General features: G+C 44.6%; 1 protein-coding gene across 1 annotated transcript in view; it reads right to left on the minus strand.

Moving 5' to 3' along the window:
- The window catches only part of LOC109908627 (E3 ubiquitin-protein ligase TRIM71), a 47,204-nt gene extending 36,040 nt beyond the window's left edge, over positions 1-11,164 (minus strand). The window contains exon 1 of the mRNA XM_031793294.1: positions 9,113-11,164. Within this exon, the coding sequence (XP_031649154.1) occupies positions 9,113-9,874 (762 nt within the window). The 5' untranslated portion in view covers positions 9,875-11,164. The remainder of the gene's footprint in view (positions 1-9,112) is intronic.
- Positions 11,165-20,431: the final 9,267 nt, after the last annotated feature.

Genomic DNA, 20,431 nt, shown 5'->3' on the forward strand with positions numbered 1-20,431 from the left:
GATCCTCAGACCCCTTGTGAGACCATATGCTGGTGCGGTTGGCCCTGGGTTCATCTAATGCAAGACAATGCTTGACCTCATGTGGCTGGAGTGTGTCAGCAGTTCCTGCAAGAGGAAGGCATTGATGCTATGGACTGGCCCGCCCGTTCCCCAGACCTGAATCCAATTGAGCACATCCGGGACATCATGCCTCGCTCCATCCACCAACGCCACGTTGCACCACAGACTGTCCAGGAGTTGGCGGATGCTTTAGTCCAGGTCTGGGAGGAGATCCCTCCGCCACCTCATCAGGAGAATGCCCAGGCATTGTAGAGAGGTCATACAGGCATGTGGAGGCCACACACACTACTGAGCCTCATTTTGACTTGTTTTAAGGACATTACATCAAAGTTGGATCAGCCTGTAGTGTGGTTTTCCACTTTAATTTTGAGTGTGACTCCAAATCCAGACCTCCATGGGTTGATAAATTTGATTTCCATTGATCATTTTTGTGTGATTTTGTTGTCAGCACATTCAACTATGTAAAGAAAAGTATTTTCTATGTAAAGAAAAGTATTTAATAAGAATATTTCATTAATTCAGATCTAGGATGTGTTATTTTAGTGTTCCCTTTATTTTTTTGAGCAGTGTACTTTACTTTAGGAGCATTATGACAATGCAGAAGATGGGAGTGGATATCTAGCATGGAGACTGACATGTGTTCAAAGGGAAGCGTCAGAGGGACGACAGAAGACCATGCATCAGTCACTGACGTGTAAGTGATTTTGATTGGAGTTAAGTCTCATGACACATGACCAGAGAATAGTTGTATGTAAACATCTGTATAAGCAAGTGTTTCTTAGAAATACTGAAAGAGTAAGATACTTAGTATTAATTCTGTTTCTGAGTCAAATAAATCCTACTTTTCATCTGGTGGCATTACTGCATGCATGGCCGTCCTTGCAGAGTTCCTGAGCCTTGTTTTTTACATCTTATGACACAATACCATATACTTGTATAGAGCAGACAAACCCAGTAATCTGTAAATGTTTCACCATGTTACAGGTGGTCTAAAAGCAGATAGACCCCTTCAGAGAGGAAACCTGTCCAACAACAGAAAGCCTGTGTTGAGGCCATTGCCCTGATGAAGCATACAGCTGTTGAAGCAATTGTAAAGGAGAAGATGAAGCAGACCTTCGCATATCGCCAAAAGATGGTTCATGACCCAGTGAAGTCCTGAAATATTCAGTTTCCAAGATTCCAAGACATAGCAGGAATGGTATGTGGATCTTCAACTGCCTTGCCTTGAAACTATCAGGACAATTGTTTTCTGTTCTACAACAGTCTGATTAGGACTGTTATATATTACATGACGATAGTGCCACACCATAATGTTTACTGTTCTGTCTTGACTTATTCCATCTTGTCTGCAGATTGAGCAAGATTTCAGTCTGATGTTTTGTAATGCAACCTCTGCAAAGTTCCTGGAGAAGTGGCCTACTCTCTATAAGCAGGAAGTCATTGACCAAAGCCGTGGCCTCACACAGACAGGCAACCTGCAAGACCTGGTTCAAAATGCTGAACCCACAACAGAAGTGGAAAATGGTCTGCTGGAATAAAAGTATTATACTAATGGAAGGGAGCATTGTTTTTGAAAGCAAAATGGAATGATGTAACTTTCAGTGAAAATGTGTACTTTCAGGATGGGACAGTGACATGTCATCTATTTTGGTCCTTGTCCACCTTCTGCCACCATCCCCTCATGGCCGCAAGAAACCAGGAAAAACCACAGCCAGACACACCAGTGACCACATTGTGAAGTTTATCAAGGTGAGGTTACAGTTGACTGTTCTGTCCCCATTCCTAATCCTAATAACTACTTTTAAGATTATGGACAAATCATGTTAAGATCATGTGTAGCTGTAATTTACATTTTCACAAACTGTTTGTGAACTGTGATTCATTTTAATAGCACACTAATGAAGTTCTTGTGTCACAGACTGGGATCAGTATCCAGGGGCATCTGGAGAGCGTCATGGAAAGCCTTCAACCCTATCTGCTTGCTGTGGGGACCCAGAGGAGTGCGATTCACAAGTAATTCATTGTGATTGATAAACATGCAATACCGTGTAAGTCACCAGACTCTCTTGCCTGTTTTGATGAGCTTTTCAAAGCTAATTTTGTCTTCGGTACCTCGTACAAAGCATCTTTATAAAGCACATGAACCTTGTTCTGATCATGGTGAAGGCCCCTCTACAGCTGAATATGTAGCAGTAAGTCATTTTGATGACTTGCCATCAACAAGTTCCCCTTCTGACTCAGTCCTTGTCAATAAGAGTCTTGTAGACAGCTGCGCTGCAACCATAGCTGAACTTAGTGGCAGGTGTAGGTGAAACAACCATTAACTCTTTGGCCATTTCCATGGAAGAGACGGTTGATGATATTCATATTCAAGCTAAAGGATCTGGGAAAAAGTGTGTCTATACAGGAGCCTATTAAAAGTGACATTGAGTGTAAAATTGATCAGTGTTTTGAAAAAATGTCAAATCCTTTTGGTGTGTTAAATTCTGAAAGTAAGAGAAGGCAGTATTTTACAGAAAGGTGGGGAAGGGTCGACCCAGTTGAATATGTTCTTGGTACTAGATTTGATACACAATCAGACTACTGGAGGCTATGATCAAATTGTTGTTACTGATCCATTTGTTTACATCCCCATTTTGAAAACATGACCGTTTATTTACAAACACCCTGAATATAAAGGAGATGATGCAGACTGATTCCAGTTCAAGAAGACTTTATGACTGACGTGATGGAGATCTGTTCAAGAGCCATGCTCTGTTTTCAAAACAGCATGCAATTCAGATACAGCTTCTCTATGATGATTTTGAAACTGCAAATCCTCTTGGATCATAACGGGGAATACATACATTAGGAGCAAACGACATCAATTTACAGAATTTTTCTCCAAAGTTCAACTCATTTCTGCTTAATATTCATTTGGTTGCTTTATCTCATGCCCAAGACATTAAAACATATGGCTTTTCTAAAATAGTTGATCCAGTTGTGCAGGATATTAAAGTACTTGAGAGGGATGTAATTATGGTCCCCTTGTATGGAACTATTGTCCAAGTTACAGGTGACAACCTTGGTCTTCACTGTTTATTTGGTTTTGTTGAATCATTCAGATATTTTTGCTGCTTTTGTCTTGCTGAGAAAGAGGACTTTCAAACTGCATTTGATGAAGATTCACCCAAGATAGTTATGCGAACTCAAGCACTTCATGCAGAACACCGCCAAAAAATTTTGCCAAATCCCAGTCTTCCCTCTGTGATGGGTGTTAAACGTTCTTACATTCTAAACTCCTTGCAGTACTTCAATACATGTGAAAACTTCCTTGTCGAGATTATGCATGAAATCTTGGAGGGATTGGCACAATATGACATCAAACTGCTAATACTGCACTTGATAGACAAGTACACAACATCAAATGAAACAGGCAGGAGAATAAAGAGCTTTAACTGTGGTTACATGGAGCAAAACAACACACCTCCTGTAGTGAATTTAGAGGACTCTAATGACTTGAGGTTAAACGCTATCCAGTCCTAGTGTTTACTTCCCAATCTTCCCAATCTACCACTTCTCTTTGGAGACTTAGTTTGTCCCAATGATCTACACTGGTATTTACTGTTGCTGTTGCTTCAGATTGATATCATTGGAGAAAATAAAATGTTTACTAAGGTTAATACAATTTTTCTTAATCGCAGAGCACCACAGGTTATTCAAGCAAATGTTTCCAAAAAATAGGCTGCTACCGAAGCATCATTTTATGGTGCATTACCCCACATGTAGGCTTAAAATTGGACCAGTTTTGCATAGCTGGTGTATCCGCTATGAAGCAAAGCATAATTTCTTTATTTTTTTTAACAATTAAAAAGCTTTAAAAATGTTACTAAAACGTTGGCAAAAAAAACACCAAAGTCAAATAGCATACATTTGACACCAACATAGTCATGATCGGTCCAGGTAAAATGTTATCTTTAAATGTGGTGGACTGTGGCTGTAAGATGGCTGAGACTCTTCAGGTACCAATTGACACCACGGTTTTAAATGTTAAATGGGCCAAACACCATGGACATATGTATCGTTCAGGTTTAGTTGTTTGTCTTAAAGTCCATTGTGAGATGACAGTTTTTCAGAAAATCCACCATGTTGTTGTTAAAGATGAGAGGTAACTGCTGGTTACTTTTGCAATAACAATATGTCTTGATTAGCATTTTAATGCATATAGAGTTGGGTGTACAACAGAGGGACCTTATGTAGTTGATGATAAAGAGCTTTTCTGTCACAAAGCATTTGATATACAGATGTCTTACAGTTGTGATGATTCAAGTTAGTTTATTGTCCCATACTGTTTCCTGTGATTGTAAAAAACTGCACAAAACCAAGATATATTGTATTGCAATATTGGATATTTTATTTACTTTTAATAAAGGGGGGACAGATGCCAAAATGTAATTTTACAGAGGCCACAATTTTATTTTCTCATCAGTGTTTTTGATATGTGAGATGCCAGTTTCCCAAAATCCCCCATGTCATTGTTAGATTTCATTTCAGTCCACAATTTAATTTTATTATCATCAGTATTTTGATGTATGTATTGCAAATGTCTTCCATTTAAGAATAAAGTGCTTTGTTAAACTTCTTATGGCTGGGGGCAGTATTGAGTAGTTTGGATGAATAAGGTACCCAGAGTAAACTGCCTGCTACTCAGGCCCAGTTGCTAATATATGCATACTATGTATATTTGGATAGAAATCACCCTGAAGTTTCTAAAACTGTTTGAATGATGTCTGTGAGTATAACAGAAATCATATGGCAGGCAAAAACCTGAGAAAAAATCCACCCAGGAAGTGGGAAATCTGAGGTTTGTAGTTTTTCAAGTAATTTTCTATCGAATATACAGTGTCTATGGGGTCATATTGCACTTCTTACGGCTTCCACTAGATGTCATCTGTCTGTAGAACCTTGTTTGATGCTTCTACAGTGAAGGAGGGGGGAATGGGAGCTGAATGAGTCAGGTCTGCCAGAGTGATATGAGCTGACCCCGCACGTTCACGTGAGAGTTAGCTTGCGTTCCATTGCATTTCTACAGACAAAGGAATTCTCTGGGTGAAACATTATTGAAGATTTATGATAAAAACATCCTAAAGATTGTTTCTATACATCATTTGACATGTTTCTACGAACTGTAACGGAACTTTTTGACTTTTCGTCTGCTCGCACCTCATGTATTTGGACATAAATTATGGACTTTATCAAACAAATCAAACATTTATTGTGGAACTGGGATTCCTGGGAGTGCATTCTGATGAAGGTCATCAAAGGTAAGTGAATTTTTATAATGCTATTTCTGCCTTCTGTTGACTCCACAACATGGCGGATATCTGTATTGCTTATTTTGTTGTCTGAGCGCTGTACTCAGATTATTGCATGGTGTGCTTTTTCGGTAAAGCTTTTTTGAAATCTGACACAGCGGTTGCATTAAGGAGAAGTTTATCTAAAGTTCCATGCATAACACTTGTATTTTCATCCACATTTATGATGAATATTTCTGTAAATTGATGTGGCTCTCTGCAAAATCACTGGATGTTTTGGAACTACTGAACATAACGTGCCAATGTAAACTCAGATCTTTGTATATAAATATTAACTTTATCGAACAAAACATACATGTATTGTGTAACATGAAGTCCAATGAGTGTCATCTGATGAAGATCATCAAAGGTTAGTGATTCATTTTATCTCTATTTCTGCTTTTTGTGACTCCTCTCTTTGGCTAGAAAAATGGCTGTTTTTCTGTTTGGTGTGCTTTCGCTGTAAAGCCTTTTTGAAATTGTACACTGTGGTGGGATTAATAACAAGTTTTTCTTTAAAATTGTGTAAAATACTTCTATGTTTGAGGAACTTTAATTATGAGATTTCTGTTGTTTTGAATTTGGCGCCCTGCACTTTCACTGGCTGTTGTCATATCGATCCCGTTAGCGGGATCTAAGCCATAAGATTAAATACGGACTTCTGATTTATTGACGTTAAGTTTAGTTGTACAAATGCCACTCTTGACTGATAATATTAAATTCTATATTGAGTGAATTGGCAGAGTTTTTATTTTAAGCAAAAGAGAGTAATTAAACACTGAATAGAGTAGAAATAACTGAAAATTGAACTCTGCAACAAGATACATTTTTACTCTATTTAGACTGGGACCAAATGTGATCTTTGAGTAAAAATGTATTCAATTTGAGTAAGAAATGACACTTTCCACAGATAATATAAAATTCTATATTGAGCGAATTGGCAGTAGAGTTGTTTCCATGTTAAGCTAAATTGAGTAAATTACAGTTTGTAGAGTTAAATATAAACACCGAATAGAGTAGAAATAACTCTGAAAATGTAACTCTGTAACAAGAGTAATTTTTACTCTATTTAGACTGGGACCAAATGTTATCTTTTGTAGAGTATAATTGTATTCAATTTGAGTAATATTTACTGTGTACTGGTGTGTGTATGTGTGTGAATTCCGGACACACAGCATTCCCCACAATAGATTTTCTGCCCCACCCCCCAAACATTCCCCACTCTTCGATCAAGACTTCTAAGAGGGGAGTCGGTTACACGTGTGTGGTGTGTGAGTGCACGCTCACACACACACTAGACACATAGCTGTCCATTTCCAAACAACTCGCATTCCACGTTGGCCTGTAAAAGAGACCACCCCCACTTGAATGCCAACCAACCCTTTACACTACTCAACTCTACCCCCAACACCTGCCTCCAACTCCAGTGTGTCGTGTGTTTGTGAACGTGTGTCTAGTTTGTCTGTGTCTAATGTGTGTGCATATAGTGTTTATGAATGTGTGTGCCTAGCGAGGGGGCAGTGTGCTGGCGAGGGGGCAGTGTGCCTGGCGAGGGGGCAGTGTGCCTGGCAGGGAACAGTGTGCCTGGCGAGGGGGCAGTGTGCAGGCGAGGGGACAGTGTGCTGGCGAGGGGACAGTGTGCAGGAGAGGGGGCAGTGTGCAGGAAGGGGGCAGTGTGCTGGTGAGGGGGCAGTGTGCTGGCGAGGGGGATGTGTGCTGACGAGGGGGCAGTGTGCTGGTGAGGGGGCAGTGTGCTGGCGAGGGGGCAGTGTGCTGGCGAGTGGGCAGTGTGCTGGCGAGGGGTCAGTGTGCAGCCATCTGGTCAGTATGGTTGATGGTGGTCCAGAGTCTCTACAGATCAAAGGGTCACTTTTCCTCTTTGTACTGATCTTCCTCATCTGCGTACAGACCCCAGTGTGTACGGCAAAGGTTGGAGAACTGGGTCACTGTGTGTGTATCTGCCCTCAGGGAAAGGAGAGGTGAGGTAGGGTGAGGCTGGGTGAGAGGAGAGGTGAGGTAGGGTAAGGCAGGGTGAGAGGAGGGGTTAGGCAGGGTGAGAGGATAGGTGAGTTAGGATAAGGCAGGGTGAGATGAGGGGTGAGAGGAGAGGTGAGGTAGGGTGAGAGGAGTGGTGAGATAGGGTGAGGCAGGGTGAGAGGAGGGGTGTGGCAGGGTGAGAGGAGGGGTGAGATAGGGTGAGGGGAGGGGTGAGAGGAGGGGTGAGGCAGGGAGAGAGGGAGAGAGGACTTAGGATAAAGCAGGGTGAGATCGGGTGAGAGGAGGGGTGAGATAGGGTGAGGGGAGGGGTGAGGCAGGCTGAGAGGAGGGGTGAGGCAGGCTGAGAGGAGGGGTGTGGCAGGGTGAGAGGACGGGTGAGGCAGGGTGAGAGGAGGGGTGTGGCAGGGTGAGAGGAGGGGTGAGAGGAGGGGTGTGGCAGGCTGAGAGGAGGGGTGTGGCAGGGTGAGAGGAGGGGTGAGAGGAGGGGTGAGGCAGGCTGAGAGGAGGGGTGTGGCAGGGTGAGATTGGGTGAGAGGAGGGGTGAGGCAGGGTGAGAGGAGGGGTGTGGCAGGGTAAGAGGAGGGGTGAGGCAGGGTGAGAGGAGGGGTGAGATAGGCATCGACATCTAAAATAAACAAAACCACTAGAACTAATCATCAACTAGAGGCAGTCACATCACGGTTCAAACACACCATTGAGTGAGTCATGAGTGAGACATTACTGGAAAACAGAACCCTTACTGGAAACTTGAACTCTTACTGACAATTTGACATTTCTGTATGTATGTGTGTGAGTCACTCCCTCCAACAGAGGCCATCTGGTAAACTAGACGTATAATAACGAGTGATGACAACCAAGACTTGATTTTAAGTAATGTTGCTCTTGTGGAATGTCTCTGCTTGACCACTACAGATATCACAGACACCAAGGTGCAGTTGCATGTGAAAACAGCATGGTTGACATTTGCTCCATTGTTAATGTTTTATTGGACTCCCTCTCTACTCCCTCGCTGAGCCACTACAGTCTTCTCTTCCCTCTGCCTAGGGGTTCTTTGCCGTCAGCGAAACATGTGTGGTGTTGGAGTGAGGGGCCTCTCCCTCTGGCCGGTGGGGTACAGCGTAATCAGTGTGTGTACAGTGCACGTGCATGCCTGTGTCTCCAGGGAAGTAGGTGAAGAGCCACTGAGCTCGTCTTTGAACTCCAGGCCATATGGCCCTCTGTGAGGCCCAGGCTACGGCAGACTTACTCTAATACTATTACACTGTGTGTGTGACTACACATAATGCTATTACAGGGCAGGAAGCTGTGTGTGTGGTTACTACACACATCATGCTATTACACTGTGGTACCAGGGGGTCAGGGGTAAAGCTGCCTGGTACCACTCAACCAGCTGGCATTACAGACAGAACTGCTGGGCTTTAGACAGTTAATGTTGGTGTTTGTTTTTGACATGGCTGTGTGTGTGTGTGCTAATGTGAGAGTGTCTAAAGTCCACACCTATGGCCATATGAAGAGCTGCTGTAAGGACTAAACCTATAGCTGCAGTGTAGTGATTTAGGGAGAACAGTGTAGTGATTTAGGGAGAACAGTGTAGTGAAGCAGTGCTCGAACCAGAAACCCTGTGGATCCACAGAGTGAAGTCACTACCTCCTGTTCCATACACTGTTGGCCAAGGCCTCATTTCCGTTTGAATGTGTGTGTGTGTGTGTTTGTGTCCCTACCTCGTTGTCGTGGTTCTGACAGAAGCTCATCCTGTCCTGGAACAAAGGTAGCAGGGAGAAGTTGTAGTGAAAGGACTGGGCCAGGGAGACGCCCACGCCTCCCCCCCCTTCTCCACCTCCTCCGATGGGGATGATCTTGCCTCGACCCGCTTGGTGCTGGTGCAGGCTCTCAGCTAGCCTCTCAATGAAGTGATCCTTGGTCAGCCGGACCCTCTGGTGGGCACGGACGCAGTTATCACACAGGTACTCCTGGCAGTCCAGGCAGTGGGAGCCGGCCGGGTTCCCCTCGTCACAGGAGCTACACGTAGGCTCTCCCAGGCGGTGTGGGCGGAGGAGTCCGCCGTGGGGGTGGTGGAACCCGGGTATGGAGCCCCCGCTGACCCCCCGGTGGTGGCCGTTGATATTCTGGCCGAGTTGGAGCTGCTCCTCGGAGCTCACCACCACATCCAGAAGGTTACTGAAGAGGAAGTTGGAGGAAGGGAGGGAGTCCACTCCGGCTTCAGAGATGGAGACTTTCTGATTGCAGGTGGGGCAGCTGAGTTTGAGAGGGTCCCCAGGGCTGCGCTGGCCCTCCAGACACTGCCTGCAGAAGGCGTGGAGGCAGGGGAGGACATGGAGGCGCCGGGAGGAGAACGACGAGGAGGAGGAATGAGATGAGGAGGATGAGGTGGAGGAGTTGGAGGAAATGGGAGTGGAGGAGGAGCCACAGAGCTCCTTGCAGAGAGGACAGGTTTGTAGGTCGGAGTCTGAGAATGAAGCCATCTGAGGGGTTTTAAACAAGGCTACACTTTATAAGAACATCCACTCAGGTATTACTGGGGTATTCATTTGGGAAACGTACGTTTGTTTCTCCCCTTGTGTTCTCTTCTGTGGAAAACAGGTTCTTGAGGTAGGTCGTTTTTTACAGTCAAAATGCTCCACATACATATAGGCCCTATAGGTGTTATCTCCAAAAAATAACCGTCAACTGACGCCAGATACGCAAATAAAGTCCGCCCTTTTATAAGATTCTCTTCAAATCAAATTAGCAACATTAATTTCAGTTCACAATGATACAATATCTTCACTTGGATACGGCTTTAGAATAATTATTACAGGCTACTCACTACAATTATGGCCAACTTTACATAGGCCTAAATCTATTCTGTCTTTTTTTGTGTGGGCTATTTTCATGAGGGCAAATCCAAAAGAGCCACCTTTAGAGTTCACTGGTTTTTGTTTATTCATTCATTCGTTTGTTGTTGTTTTTGTTGTAGATGTCGCGGCCTGGCGGGTTTATAGAATAGTCCGAAAACAGATTTTGTACAGGATCCCCCTCAAAGTGCCCAAAGCTCCTTTTTTCCTCCCCAACCAACACAGCATCACACTACTCAATGCAAATATTTCGTCCCGTTTTAGCGTCAACGTTGTCGGCCCTCTAGTCCACCATCCGGGCCCTCTCCAACGGCGTCAGAGGCTTGCAGAAGACGGTGGTTTCGGTTCGCTCTCTCTCCGCCGACAAGACCGTAAATTATTCATCAAAGCATTGGCTCAACAGCAACTCGATCTCATTGCCGCTCTATAGGTCCGTTTGGCGACAAAATTACCCCAACCGTCTCCGTTTTTAAACCCCCCCCCTTCTATATGCACAGTCCCACAGTCGAAACCAGCTCCAGGCACGTATGCATTTACGTATGCGTATCCCCCTTCTTTCTCTCTCCCTCCCTCCCTCTCTTCGAGAGGAGGAATGCACAGGGCTTTTCTAAGCGCCTCTCTGGAACCTTGGAAGGGGGAAAGGCACGAGCCTCCGAGTCACTCCAATCGCATAAGCCTGGAGGAACTCCGAAGTTGCAATTGAAAGGCCGTTTTATAGCGATTCTGTAGTCCCAATTTTTCTATCTGTAGTTCTATTTTCTGTTCTGGTAAACGCGCTCTGAAACACAGACACATACACAACACGGTGCGCTCCTATTGCTGGCCACGCGCTCGTCCCGTCCTTGTTTATGGGCGCGTGTTGCTGACTGATCCTCCAACCGCTTTAATCCTACTGGGAGGAATGGACACACACTTCCGTCCTGGCTGGGAGGAGGGGAGTGGAGTGGAAGAGAGAGGAAGGGAAACGGACAGGGGCTTGGCTTATTGCTTGTGCTGCGAATGGGGGCGAGGGGTTCCGGAGGCTCTTGCCCTTGTGATGGACGTGTGCTATAGGCTCAGGCAAATTACATTTTCAAAAAATAAATAAACGTTTCCAGACAGGTGATTTAGAATTTTATTTATTCCCCGACTCCAAGTCTGGAGGACCTCTTGTAAAACAATTTAGATGAATGAATGTGTTGTAGCCTAGCCTGTTGTAATAACTTGAGGCGGCAGGTAGCCTAGTGGTTAGAGGGTTGGGCCAGTAACCGAAGGGTAGCCAGTTTGAGTCCCCGAGCTGTCAGTTAACCCACTGTTCCTAGGCCATCATTGTAAATAAGAATTTGTTCTTAACTGACTTGCTTAGTTAAATTACATAAATAACAATGCATCTTTCTTCCATTAGAAGCACCTGTCTTTATGTAAACATTTATGCTAAAGTCACTGATCGATGGGTTCATTGGGGACACATTAATCCCCTGTAGATTTACTTATTTGATATTACATAAATCTCCGTGTGTGCATGTGTGCTTGTGTGTGTGTCAGGGACGAACTGGTCATAGGGCAATTCTGGCAAATTCCAGATGGGCTGGTCCATTCTCAGCCCAGCGGGCCTGTCTAAATTTTCTGCAAAGTTATCACTATTTGGCTAAAAATGGGGGCTTCAAGGAAAAACAATTGTTCGGTGTGGGGGTGTCGATAAATGGGCTGTCATGATAAAAATGCCAGCACCAATTTCTGGTCCCTGTGTGTGTGTGTGTGTGTGTGTGGGGGGGGGTCTGTCTGTCTGTGTGTGTGTTTACACGTGTGTGTGTGTGTGAAGTGTGCGTGCATATGTGTGAAGTGTCTGTCTGTCTGTCTGTCTGTCTGTCTGTCTGTCTGTGTGAAGTGTCCGTCCGTCCGTGTGTGCGTGTTTACACTTGTGTGTGTGTGAAGTGTGCATGCATATGTGTGAAGTGTGTGTGTGTATATGTGTGTTATGACTGACATGACATCCTAGAAAGTAGCCTTGACTCAAATAACCAACAGGAAGCTTTGTCACAGTTGGAAACAACACACTAACTAAATGTATGACATGTACGGTATATGATCGGCATGTATGCAACAGTGATGTGTTCCAGAAAACCCCCATGTCTGACATGCCTTGTTTAAGAAGATAATATACTGTGTGTAGGTGCAGTAAATACAGTATTATAACTAGGTGGTTAAAGCCTTGAAAGCTGATTGGCTGACAACTATGGTATATCAGACCGTATACCACGGGTATGACAGAACATTTATTTTTACTGTTCTAATTACGTTGGTAACCAGGTTATAATAGCAATAAGGCATCTCTCGGATTTGTGATATATGGTCAATATACCACATCTAAGGGCTGTGTCCAGGCACTCTGCGATGTGTTATGCCTAAGAACAGCCCTTAGCTGTGGTATATTGGCCAATGTACCACACCCCCTCGTGCCTTCTTGCTTAATTAGGTCATTCACTCTCCCATACATGCTTAGAACATGTATTGGGTACATATTCCTAGCGATTGAGGGGAAAGATGAAGCGAGGTTTGAACCAGCAACACTGTCCATGGGGCAAGTACACTACCACCTGTGTCATTAAGGTCCAGATCTCGTAGCATTGGCTGTAGTAGTAGCCTATTCCAATGAGCTCTGTTCAGATACACATATCTATGGAATAGGGCTGAATATGGAATCCTTCAATAAGGAAAATTGGGGGAAAGAATTAAAGACGAGTAGAAATGCACAGTCAAAAACAAGAGAGGGCAGGACAGGGTTAGGGCATGATTATGGGATTGTTGTCTGAACTCATCATAGGGATATACACTGGTAGAAATGCATTATGTAGAACAGACATGCATCAGAAAGAGATATTATTTAGACAGACATAATTGAGGATATTTCATATTGGACAGACATAATCAGAAGAAATACACTATTGAGCATGTGTGTGTTCCCCAAAACTATTGGTCCCAGTTCCATTTCTGTTGCTAAACCCATTCCCCAGAACTCTTGGGCCCAGTTACATTTCTGTTCCTAGACCCCTTCCCTTCCCATAGTTCCTTCAACATGCACAGACAGACATGAAATGACTGGATTAGGGCGAGGCCAGTCTGGTATACAAGGGAAATGTAACCATCCGGATATGGGACGGATATGTAACCCAAAGCCAATTCCTCCTTTGGCCGCCTTTCCTTCCAGTTCTCTGCTGCCAATGACTGGAACGAATTGCAAAAATCACTGAAGCTGGAGACTCATATCTCCCTCACTAACTTTAAGCATCAGCTGTCAGAGCACCTCACAGATCTTACACCTGTACATAGCCCATCCAACTACCTCATCCCCATATTGCATTTTGTTTCCTTCTCCTTTGCACCCCAGTATCTCTACTTGCATATTCATCTTCTGCACATCTATAGCTCCAGTGTTTAAATGCTAAATTGTAATTACTTCGCCACTAGGGCCTATGTATTGCCTTACCTCCCTAATCTTACTTCATTTGCACACACTGTATATATATTCTTTTCTATTGTGTTATTGACTGTATGTTTGTTTATTCCATGTGTAACTCTGTGTTGTTGTTTGTGTCGCACTGCTTTGCTTTATCTTGGCCAGGTCGAAGTTGTAAATGAGAACTTGTTCTCAACTGGCCTACCTGGTTAAATAAAGGTGAAATAAAAAATAAAAATAAATATGAGACCGTTTGCTCTGCTGCGGCACGGCAAGCGGTACAGATGCACAAAGGCTGGAACCAACATCGACTCGGTACTGATAGGCTATCCCTGTATATAATCGATTCTCATTGTGTATTTATTATTCCGTGTTATTACTTTTCTATTATTTCACATTTTTGTCTGTATCGGTGGGAAGGGTCCGAAAGCGTTTCACTGTTAATGTACACCTGTTGTTTACAAAACATATGACGAATAAAATTAGATTTGATCTGTTTAGCCAATTAGAAAATAGGCAATTTTATGTCTCACAGTCCACACGAGCACGGACCAAAATTAATCTGTTCTAATTTGGTGTCCGTTCTCCACGCATCAGTCTCGTCTCGCATCAGTTTTAAGAGTTCCCCTCTAATGAGCGAACATCAAGACAGCTCTAAATATTTTCTATGTTTGCATTTTACAGACGACGCACTCCCTCTAGTGGAGCTTAGGTAGCATTACCAGCCAAACCTAAATATAATAGTTATACCACTTAACAGGCGCTTTTATCTTTGCATTTACATTTTAGTCATGTAGCAGACGCTCTTATCCAGAGCGACTTCAAGTTAGTGCATTAATCTTTAGATAGCTAGGTGGGACAACCACATAGCACAGGCATAGAAAGTAAATTTTCCTCAGTAATGTACCTATTAGCAGAATCAGAGCTAGAAAGGGGGTTGGGGGAAAAGTGCTGTTTATTAATGATTATTGTTTATTTATTTTAATTTGGTGGGGGTCGAGGTGAGGAGGAGGATTATATAAGATACTCTTTGAAGAGGTAGGGTTTCAGATGTTTTCAGACGATGGGCAGGGACTGCTGTCCTAGCTTAAGGGGGAAGCTGGTTCCACCATTGGGGTGCTAGGACAGAGAAGAGCTTGGACTGGACTGAGAGGGAGCTGCCCTCCCGTAGCGGTGAGAGGACTAAGAGACCTGAGGAGGCAGAACGGAGTGCTCGGGTTGGGGTGTAGGGTTTGAGCATAGCCTGAAGGTAGGGCGGGGCAGTTCCTCTTGCTGCTCCGTAGGCAAGCACCATGGTCTTGTAGTGGATGCGAGCTTCAACTGGAAGCTAGTGGAGAGTGCAGAGGAATGGGGTGACATGAGAGAACTTGGGAAGGTTGAAAACCAGGCAGGCTGCTGTGTTCTGGATAAGTTGCAGGGGTCTGATGGCACAAGCGGGGAGCCCAGCCAACAGCGAGTTGCAGCAGTACAGATGGGAGAACAAGTGCCTGGATTAAGACCTGCACCTCTTCCTGTGTGAGATAGGATCATACTCTATGGATGCTGTAGAGCATAAACCTGCAGGAGCTGGTCACTGCTTTGATGTTTGCAGAGAACGACAGGGTGTTGGCCAGGGTCACGCCAAGATTCTTTGCAGTCTGGGAGGGCGACACTGGAGTTGTCAACCATAATGGAGAGGTCTTTGAGCAGGCAGGCCTTCCGCGGGAGGAAGAGCAGTTCCATCTTGTCGAGGTTGAGCTTGAGGTGGTGGGCCGACATCAAAGTTTATATATCTCCCAGGCACGCAGAGATGCGTGTTGCCACCTGGGTGTCAAAAGGGGGGGAAGGAGAAAAGTTGCTGAATGTCATCCGCATTGCAATGATAGGAGAGACCTTGTGAGGATATGACGGGGCTGAGTGACTTGGTGTATAGCGAGGTGAGTAAAGGGCCTAGAACCGAGCCCTGGGGGACACCAATAGGGACAGTACGTGGTGCAGACACAGATCCTCTCCATGCCAGGTAGGATGCAATCAAAGAGTGTGCATTGCCTGAGACACCCATCCCTGAGAGGGTGGACAGGAGGATCTGATGGCTCACAGTGTCAACGGCAGCGGATATATCTAGTAGGATGAGAACAGAGGAGACAGAGTCAGCTTTGGCTGTGCAGAGAGCCTCCATAACACAGAGAAGAGCAGTCTCGGTTGAGCGACCCGTCTTGAAGCCTGACTGTTTAAGAAGATTGTTCTGAGAGAGTTTAGTTCACAATTTTCGCTCAGAGAGAGTAGTGGGAGAGAGAGAGAGCGAAGATTGCGATGGCACATGACCATCTGGGTAGGGGCTGAGTGGTTAGGGTTGAAGAAAAGGGAGACAGAAAAGGAAACAAATTGCCTGCCTTGTGAGTTGGAGGGGATTGGGAAAGGGTAAGGTCAAACGAGTTAAGGAGGGGAAAGAGAGAGTTGGAATAAATTAATTGAAGGCAGATGTCGGAAGGTTGAAGTCGCCAAGTACGAAGAGTGGTGAGCCATCGTCAGGAAGTGAGCTTATCAAGGTGTCAAGCTCATTGAGGAACTCTCCAAGGGCACCTGGTGGTCGATAGATGACAATAATATTAAGCTTGAGTGGACAGGTGACAATGACAGCATGGAATTCAAATGAGGAGATGGACAGGTGAGAGAGAGAGAGAGAGAGAGAGAAAATAGAAAATCTCCACCACCGTGACAACCAGATGCTCTCGGACTATGAGAGAAAACATAGTCAGATGAAGAAAGAGCAGCTGGAGTAGCAGTGTTCTCTGGGGGGATCCATGTCTCGGTCAGGGCCAAAAAGTTAAGAGACTGAAGGGCAGCATGGGCTGAGATGAACTCAGCGTTCTTCACCACAGGTCGGCAGTTCCAACCCAGAATTCCACATGGGTTGTGCGTGCAGAGTACACTAAATTAGAAGGGTTGCAGCCATGGGGTGGGGAGCATCTGTAAAGCCTACACGGAGAGGTGTGAATATGTAGAGACAACACACACATAGTCGACAAAGCTACAAAATAGCTAAATTACATCATCTGTAAATAACTAGGTAAGATACTTAAGGTAGAGAGCGGTGTGGAGCCTCCCTCGAATAATTACGCAGAACTCTCTTTGTTTCGGCGACGGCCTTAGTTTTGCGTCAAAACTGCCACTGACACAACCTCCGCTAGGAAACCAGGGGAGACTGAATAACTGACAATAATTGCTAATTGCTAATTGCCTAGCAGAGGTGGAGAGCACACTATCAACAACTATCTGCAAATTATGAGCAGTCAGTAGTTCACACATCAAGCAGGCCACTGGGAAGACAGGCAGCACTTAAAGTAGCACTTAAACCACAGCAGACAAAGACAAAAGAGAAAATATACACACCTGGAGATATCAGGAGTCATCTAGCCATAGACTAGTAGTACAGTAATAATAATAATACATGGGAATTTCAAGGACCTAAAGTTGCTTTACAGTTATAGAAATGAAAAACAAAACATCAGACTAAACAAGACATGAATAAAGAGATGGGTGGGCACAAAGAAGGGAAAGAGAGTATGCATACGTAAATGCATACGTGCCTGGAGCTGGTTTCGACTGTGGGACTGTGCATATAGAAGGGGGGGTTTAAAAACGGAGACGGTTGGGGTAATTTTGTCGCCAAACGGACCTATAGAGCGGCAATGAGATCGAGTTGCTGTTGAGCCAATGCTTTGATGAATAATTTACGGTCTTGTCGGCGGAGAGAGAGCGAACCGAAACCACCGTCTTCTGCAAGCCTCTGACGCCGTTGGAGAGGGCCCGGATGGTGGACTAGAGGGCCGACAACGTTGACGCTAAAACGGGACGAAATATTTGCATTGAGTAGTGTGATGCTGTGTTGGTTGGGGAGGAAAAAAGGAGCTTTGGGCACTTTGAGGGGGATCCTGTACAAAATCTGTTTTCGGACTATTCTAAAGAGTGTTTATGGGGAGGGGAGGGTTGGGATTTGGATATGAACCCGGTTTAGGGTAAGGGGTAGGTGCTGCTCAGTATGGTGAAGAGAGGAGTGGCTTTGCATTTCTTTGCTTGTATGTGTGTATGTGTGTGTTCCAGAGCCTGGAGAAGGCCCTATCGCCAAGGCTCTGGAGCTTCGACCTGGGGATGACAAAGTGACCCACTGTGGTGGAATGGAGTGTGCGTGTGGGTTGGTGGGGGAAAAGGTCTGAGAGGTAAGGGGGGGCAAGGTGGGGAAGGGCTTTGTACAGTGAGGGAAAAAAGTATTTGATCCCCTGCTGATTTTGTACATTTGCCCACTGACAAAGAAATGATCAGTCTATAATTTTAATGGTAGGTTTATTTGAACAGTGAGAGACAGAATAACAACAAAAAAATCCAGAAAAATGCATGTCAAAAATGTTATAAATTGATTTGCATTTTAATGAGGGAAATAAGTATTTGACCCCTCTGCAAAACATGACTTAGTACTTGGTGGCAAAACCCTTGTTGCCAATCACAGAGGTCAGACGTTTCTTGTAGTTGGCCACCAGGTTTGCACACATCTCAGGAGGGATTTTGTCCCACTCCTCTTTGCAGATCTTCTCCAAGTCATTAAGGTTTCGAGGCTGACGTTTGGCAACTCGAACCTTCAGCTCCCTCCACAGGTTTTCTATGGGATTAAGGTCTGGAGACTAGCTAGGCCACTCCAGGACCTTAATGTGCTTCTTCTTGAGCCACTCCTTTGTTGCCTTGGCCGTGTGTTTTGGGTCATTGTCATGCTGGAACACCCATCCACGACCCATTTTCAATGCCCTGGCTGAGGGAAGGAGGTTCTCACCCAAGATTTGACGGTACATGGCCCCGTCCATCATCCCTTTGATGTGGTGAAGTTGTCCTGTCCCCTTAGCAGAAAAACACCCCCGAAGCATAATGTTTCCACCTCCATGTTTGACGGTGGGGATGGTGTTCTTGGGGTCATAGGCAGTATTCCTCCTCCTCCAAACACGGCGAGTTGAGTTGATGCCAAAGAGCTCCATTTTGGTCTCATCTGACCACAACACTTTGACCCAGTTGTCCTCTGAATCATTCAGATGTTCATTGGCAAACTTCAGACGGGCATGTATATGTGCTTTCTTGAGCAGGGGGACCTTGCGGGTGCTGCAGGATTTCAGTCCTTCACGGCGTAGTGTGTTACCAATTGTTTTCTTGGTGACTATGGTCCCAGCTGCCTTGAGATTGACAAGATCCTCCCGTGTAGTTCTAGGCTGATTCCTCATGATTCCTGATTTCTCATGATCATTGCAACTCCACAAGGTGAGACCTTGCATGGAGCCCCAGGCCAAGGGTGATTGACAGTTCTTTTGTGTTTCTTCCATTTGCGAATAATCACACCAACTGTTGTCACCTTCTCACCAAGCTGCTTGGCGATGGTCTTGTAGCCCATTACAGCCTTGTATAGGTCTACAATCTTGTCCCTGACATCCTTGGAGAGCTCTTTGGTCTTGGCCATGGTGGAGAGTTTGGAATCTGATTGATTGATTGCTTCTGTGGACAGGTGTCTTTTATACAGGTAACAAACTGAGATTAGGAGCACTCCCTTTAAGAGTGGGCTCCTAATCTCAGCTCGTTACCTGTATAAAAGTCACCTGGGAGCCAGAAATCTTTCTGATTGAGAGGGGGTCAAATACTTATTTCCCTCATTAAAATGCAACAATTTTGACATGCGTTTTTCTGGATTTTTTTGTTGTTATTCTGTCTCTCACTGTTCAAATAAACCTACCATTAAAATGATAGACTGATCATTTCTTTGTCAGGCGGCAAACAAAATCAGCATGGGATCAAATACTTTTTTCCCTCACTGTAGGTTAGAAGGAGGATCTTGTAATCCAGTGGTTCCCAAACTTTTTATAGTCCCGTACCCCTTCAAACATTCAACCTCCATCTGCGTACAACAACCTTGGTCAGCGCACTCTCAAATGTTTTTTTGCAATCATTGTAAGCCTGCCACACACACACTATACGATACATTTATTAAACATAAGAATGAGTGTAAGTTTTTGTCACAACCTGGCTGGTGGGAAGTGAGGAAGAGCTCTTATTGGGCCAGGGCACAAATAATAATATAAAAATAATCAATAATGTTGCTCTTTATTTAGTCATCTTACATACAAAACCTTCAAATCAAATCAAATGTTATTAGTCACATGAGCCGAATACAACCTTACAGTTTACTTACGAGCCCCTAACTAACAATGCAGTTTAAAAAAATATGGATAAAAGAGATAAAAGTAACAAGTAATTAAAAAGCAGCAGTAAAATAACAATAGTGAGACTATATACAGCGGGGTGCCGATACAGAGTCAATGTGCAGGGGCACTGGTTAGTTGAGGTAGTATGTACATGTAGGTAGAGTTATTAAAGTAACTATGCATAGATGACAACAGAGAGTAGCAGTGGTGTAAAGAGGGTGTGGGGGGGGGGTCACTGCAAATAGTCTGGGTAGCCATTTGACTAGATGTTCAGGAGTCTTATGGCTTTGGGGTAGAAGCTGTTTGGAAGCCTCTTAGACCTAGACTTGGCGTTCCGGTACCGCTTGCCGTGCGGTAACAGAGAGAACAGTCTATAACTAGGGTGGCTGGAGTCTTGGACAATTTTTAGGGCCTTCCTCTGACACCGCATGGTATAGAGGTCTTGGATGGCAGGAAGCTTGGCCCCAGTGAAGTACTGGGCCGTTCGCACTACCCTCTGTAGTGCCTTTCAGTCGGAGGCCGAGCATACCAGGG

Source organism: Oncorhynchus kisutch, linkage group LG17, assembly GCF_002021735.2.
Source record: "Oncorhynchus kisutch isolate 150728-3 linkage group LG17, Okis_V2, whole genome shotgun sequence".
Taxonomy (NCBI): domain Eukaryota; kingdom Metazoa; phylum Chordata; class Actinopteri; order Salmoniformes; family Salmonidae; genus Oncorhynchus; species Oncorhynchus kisutch.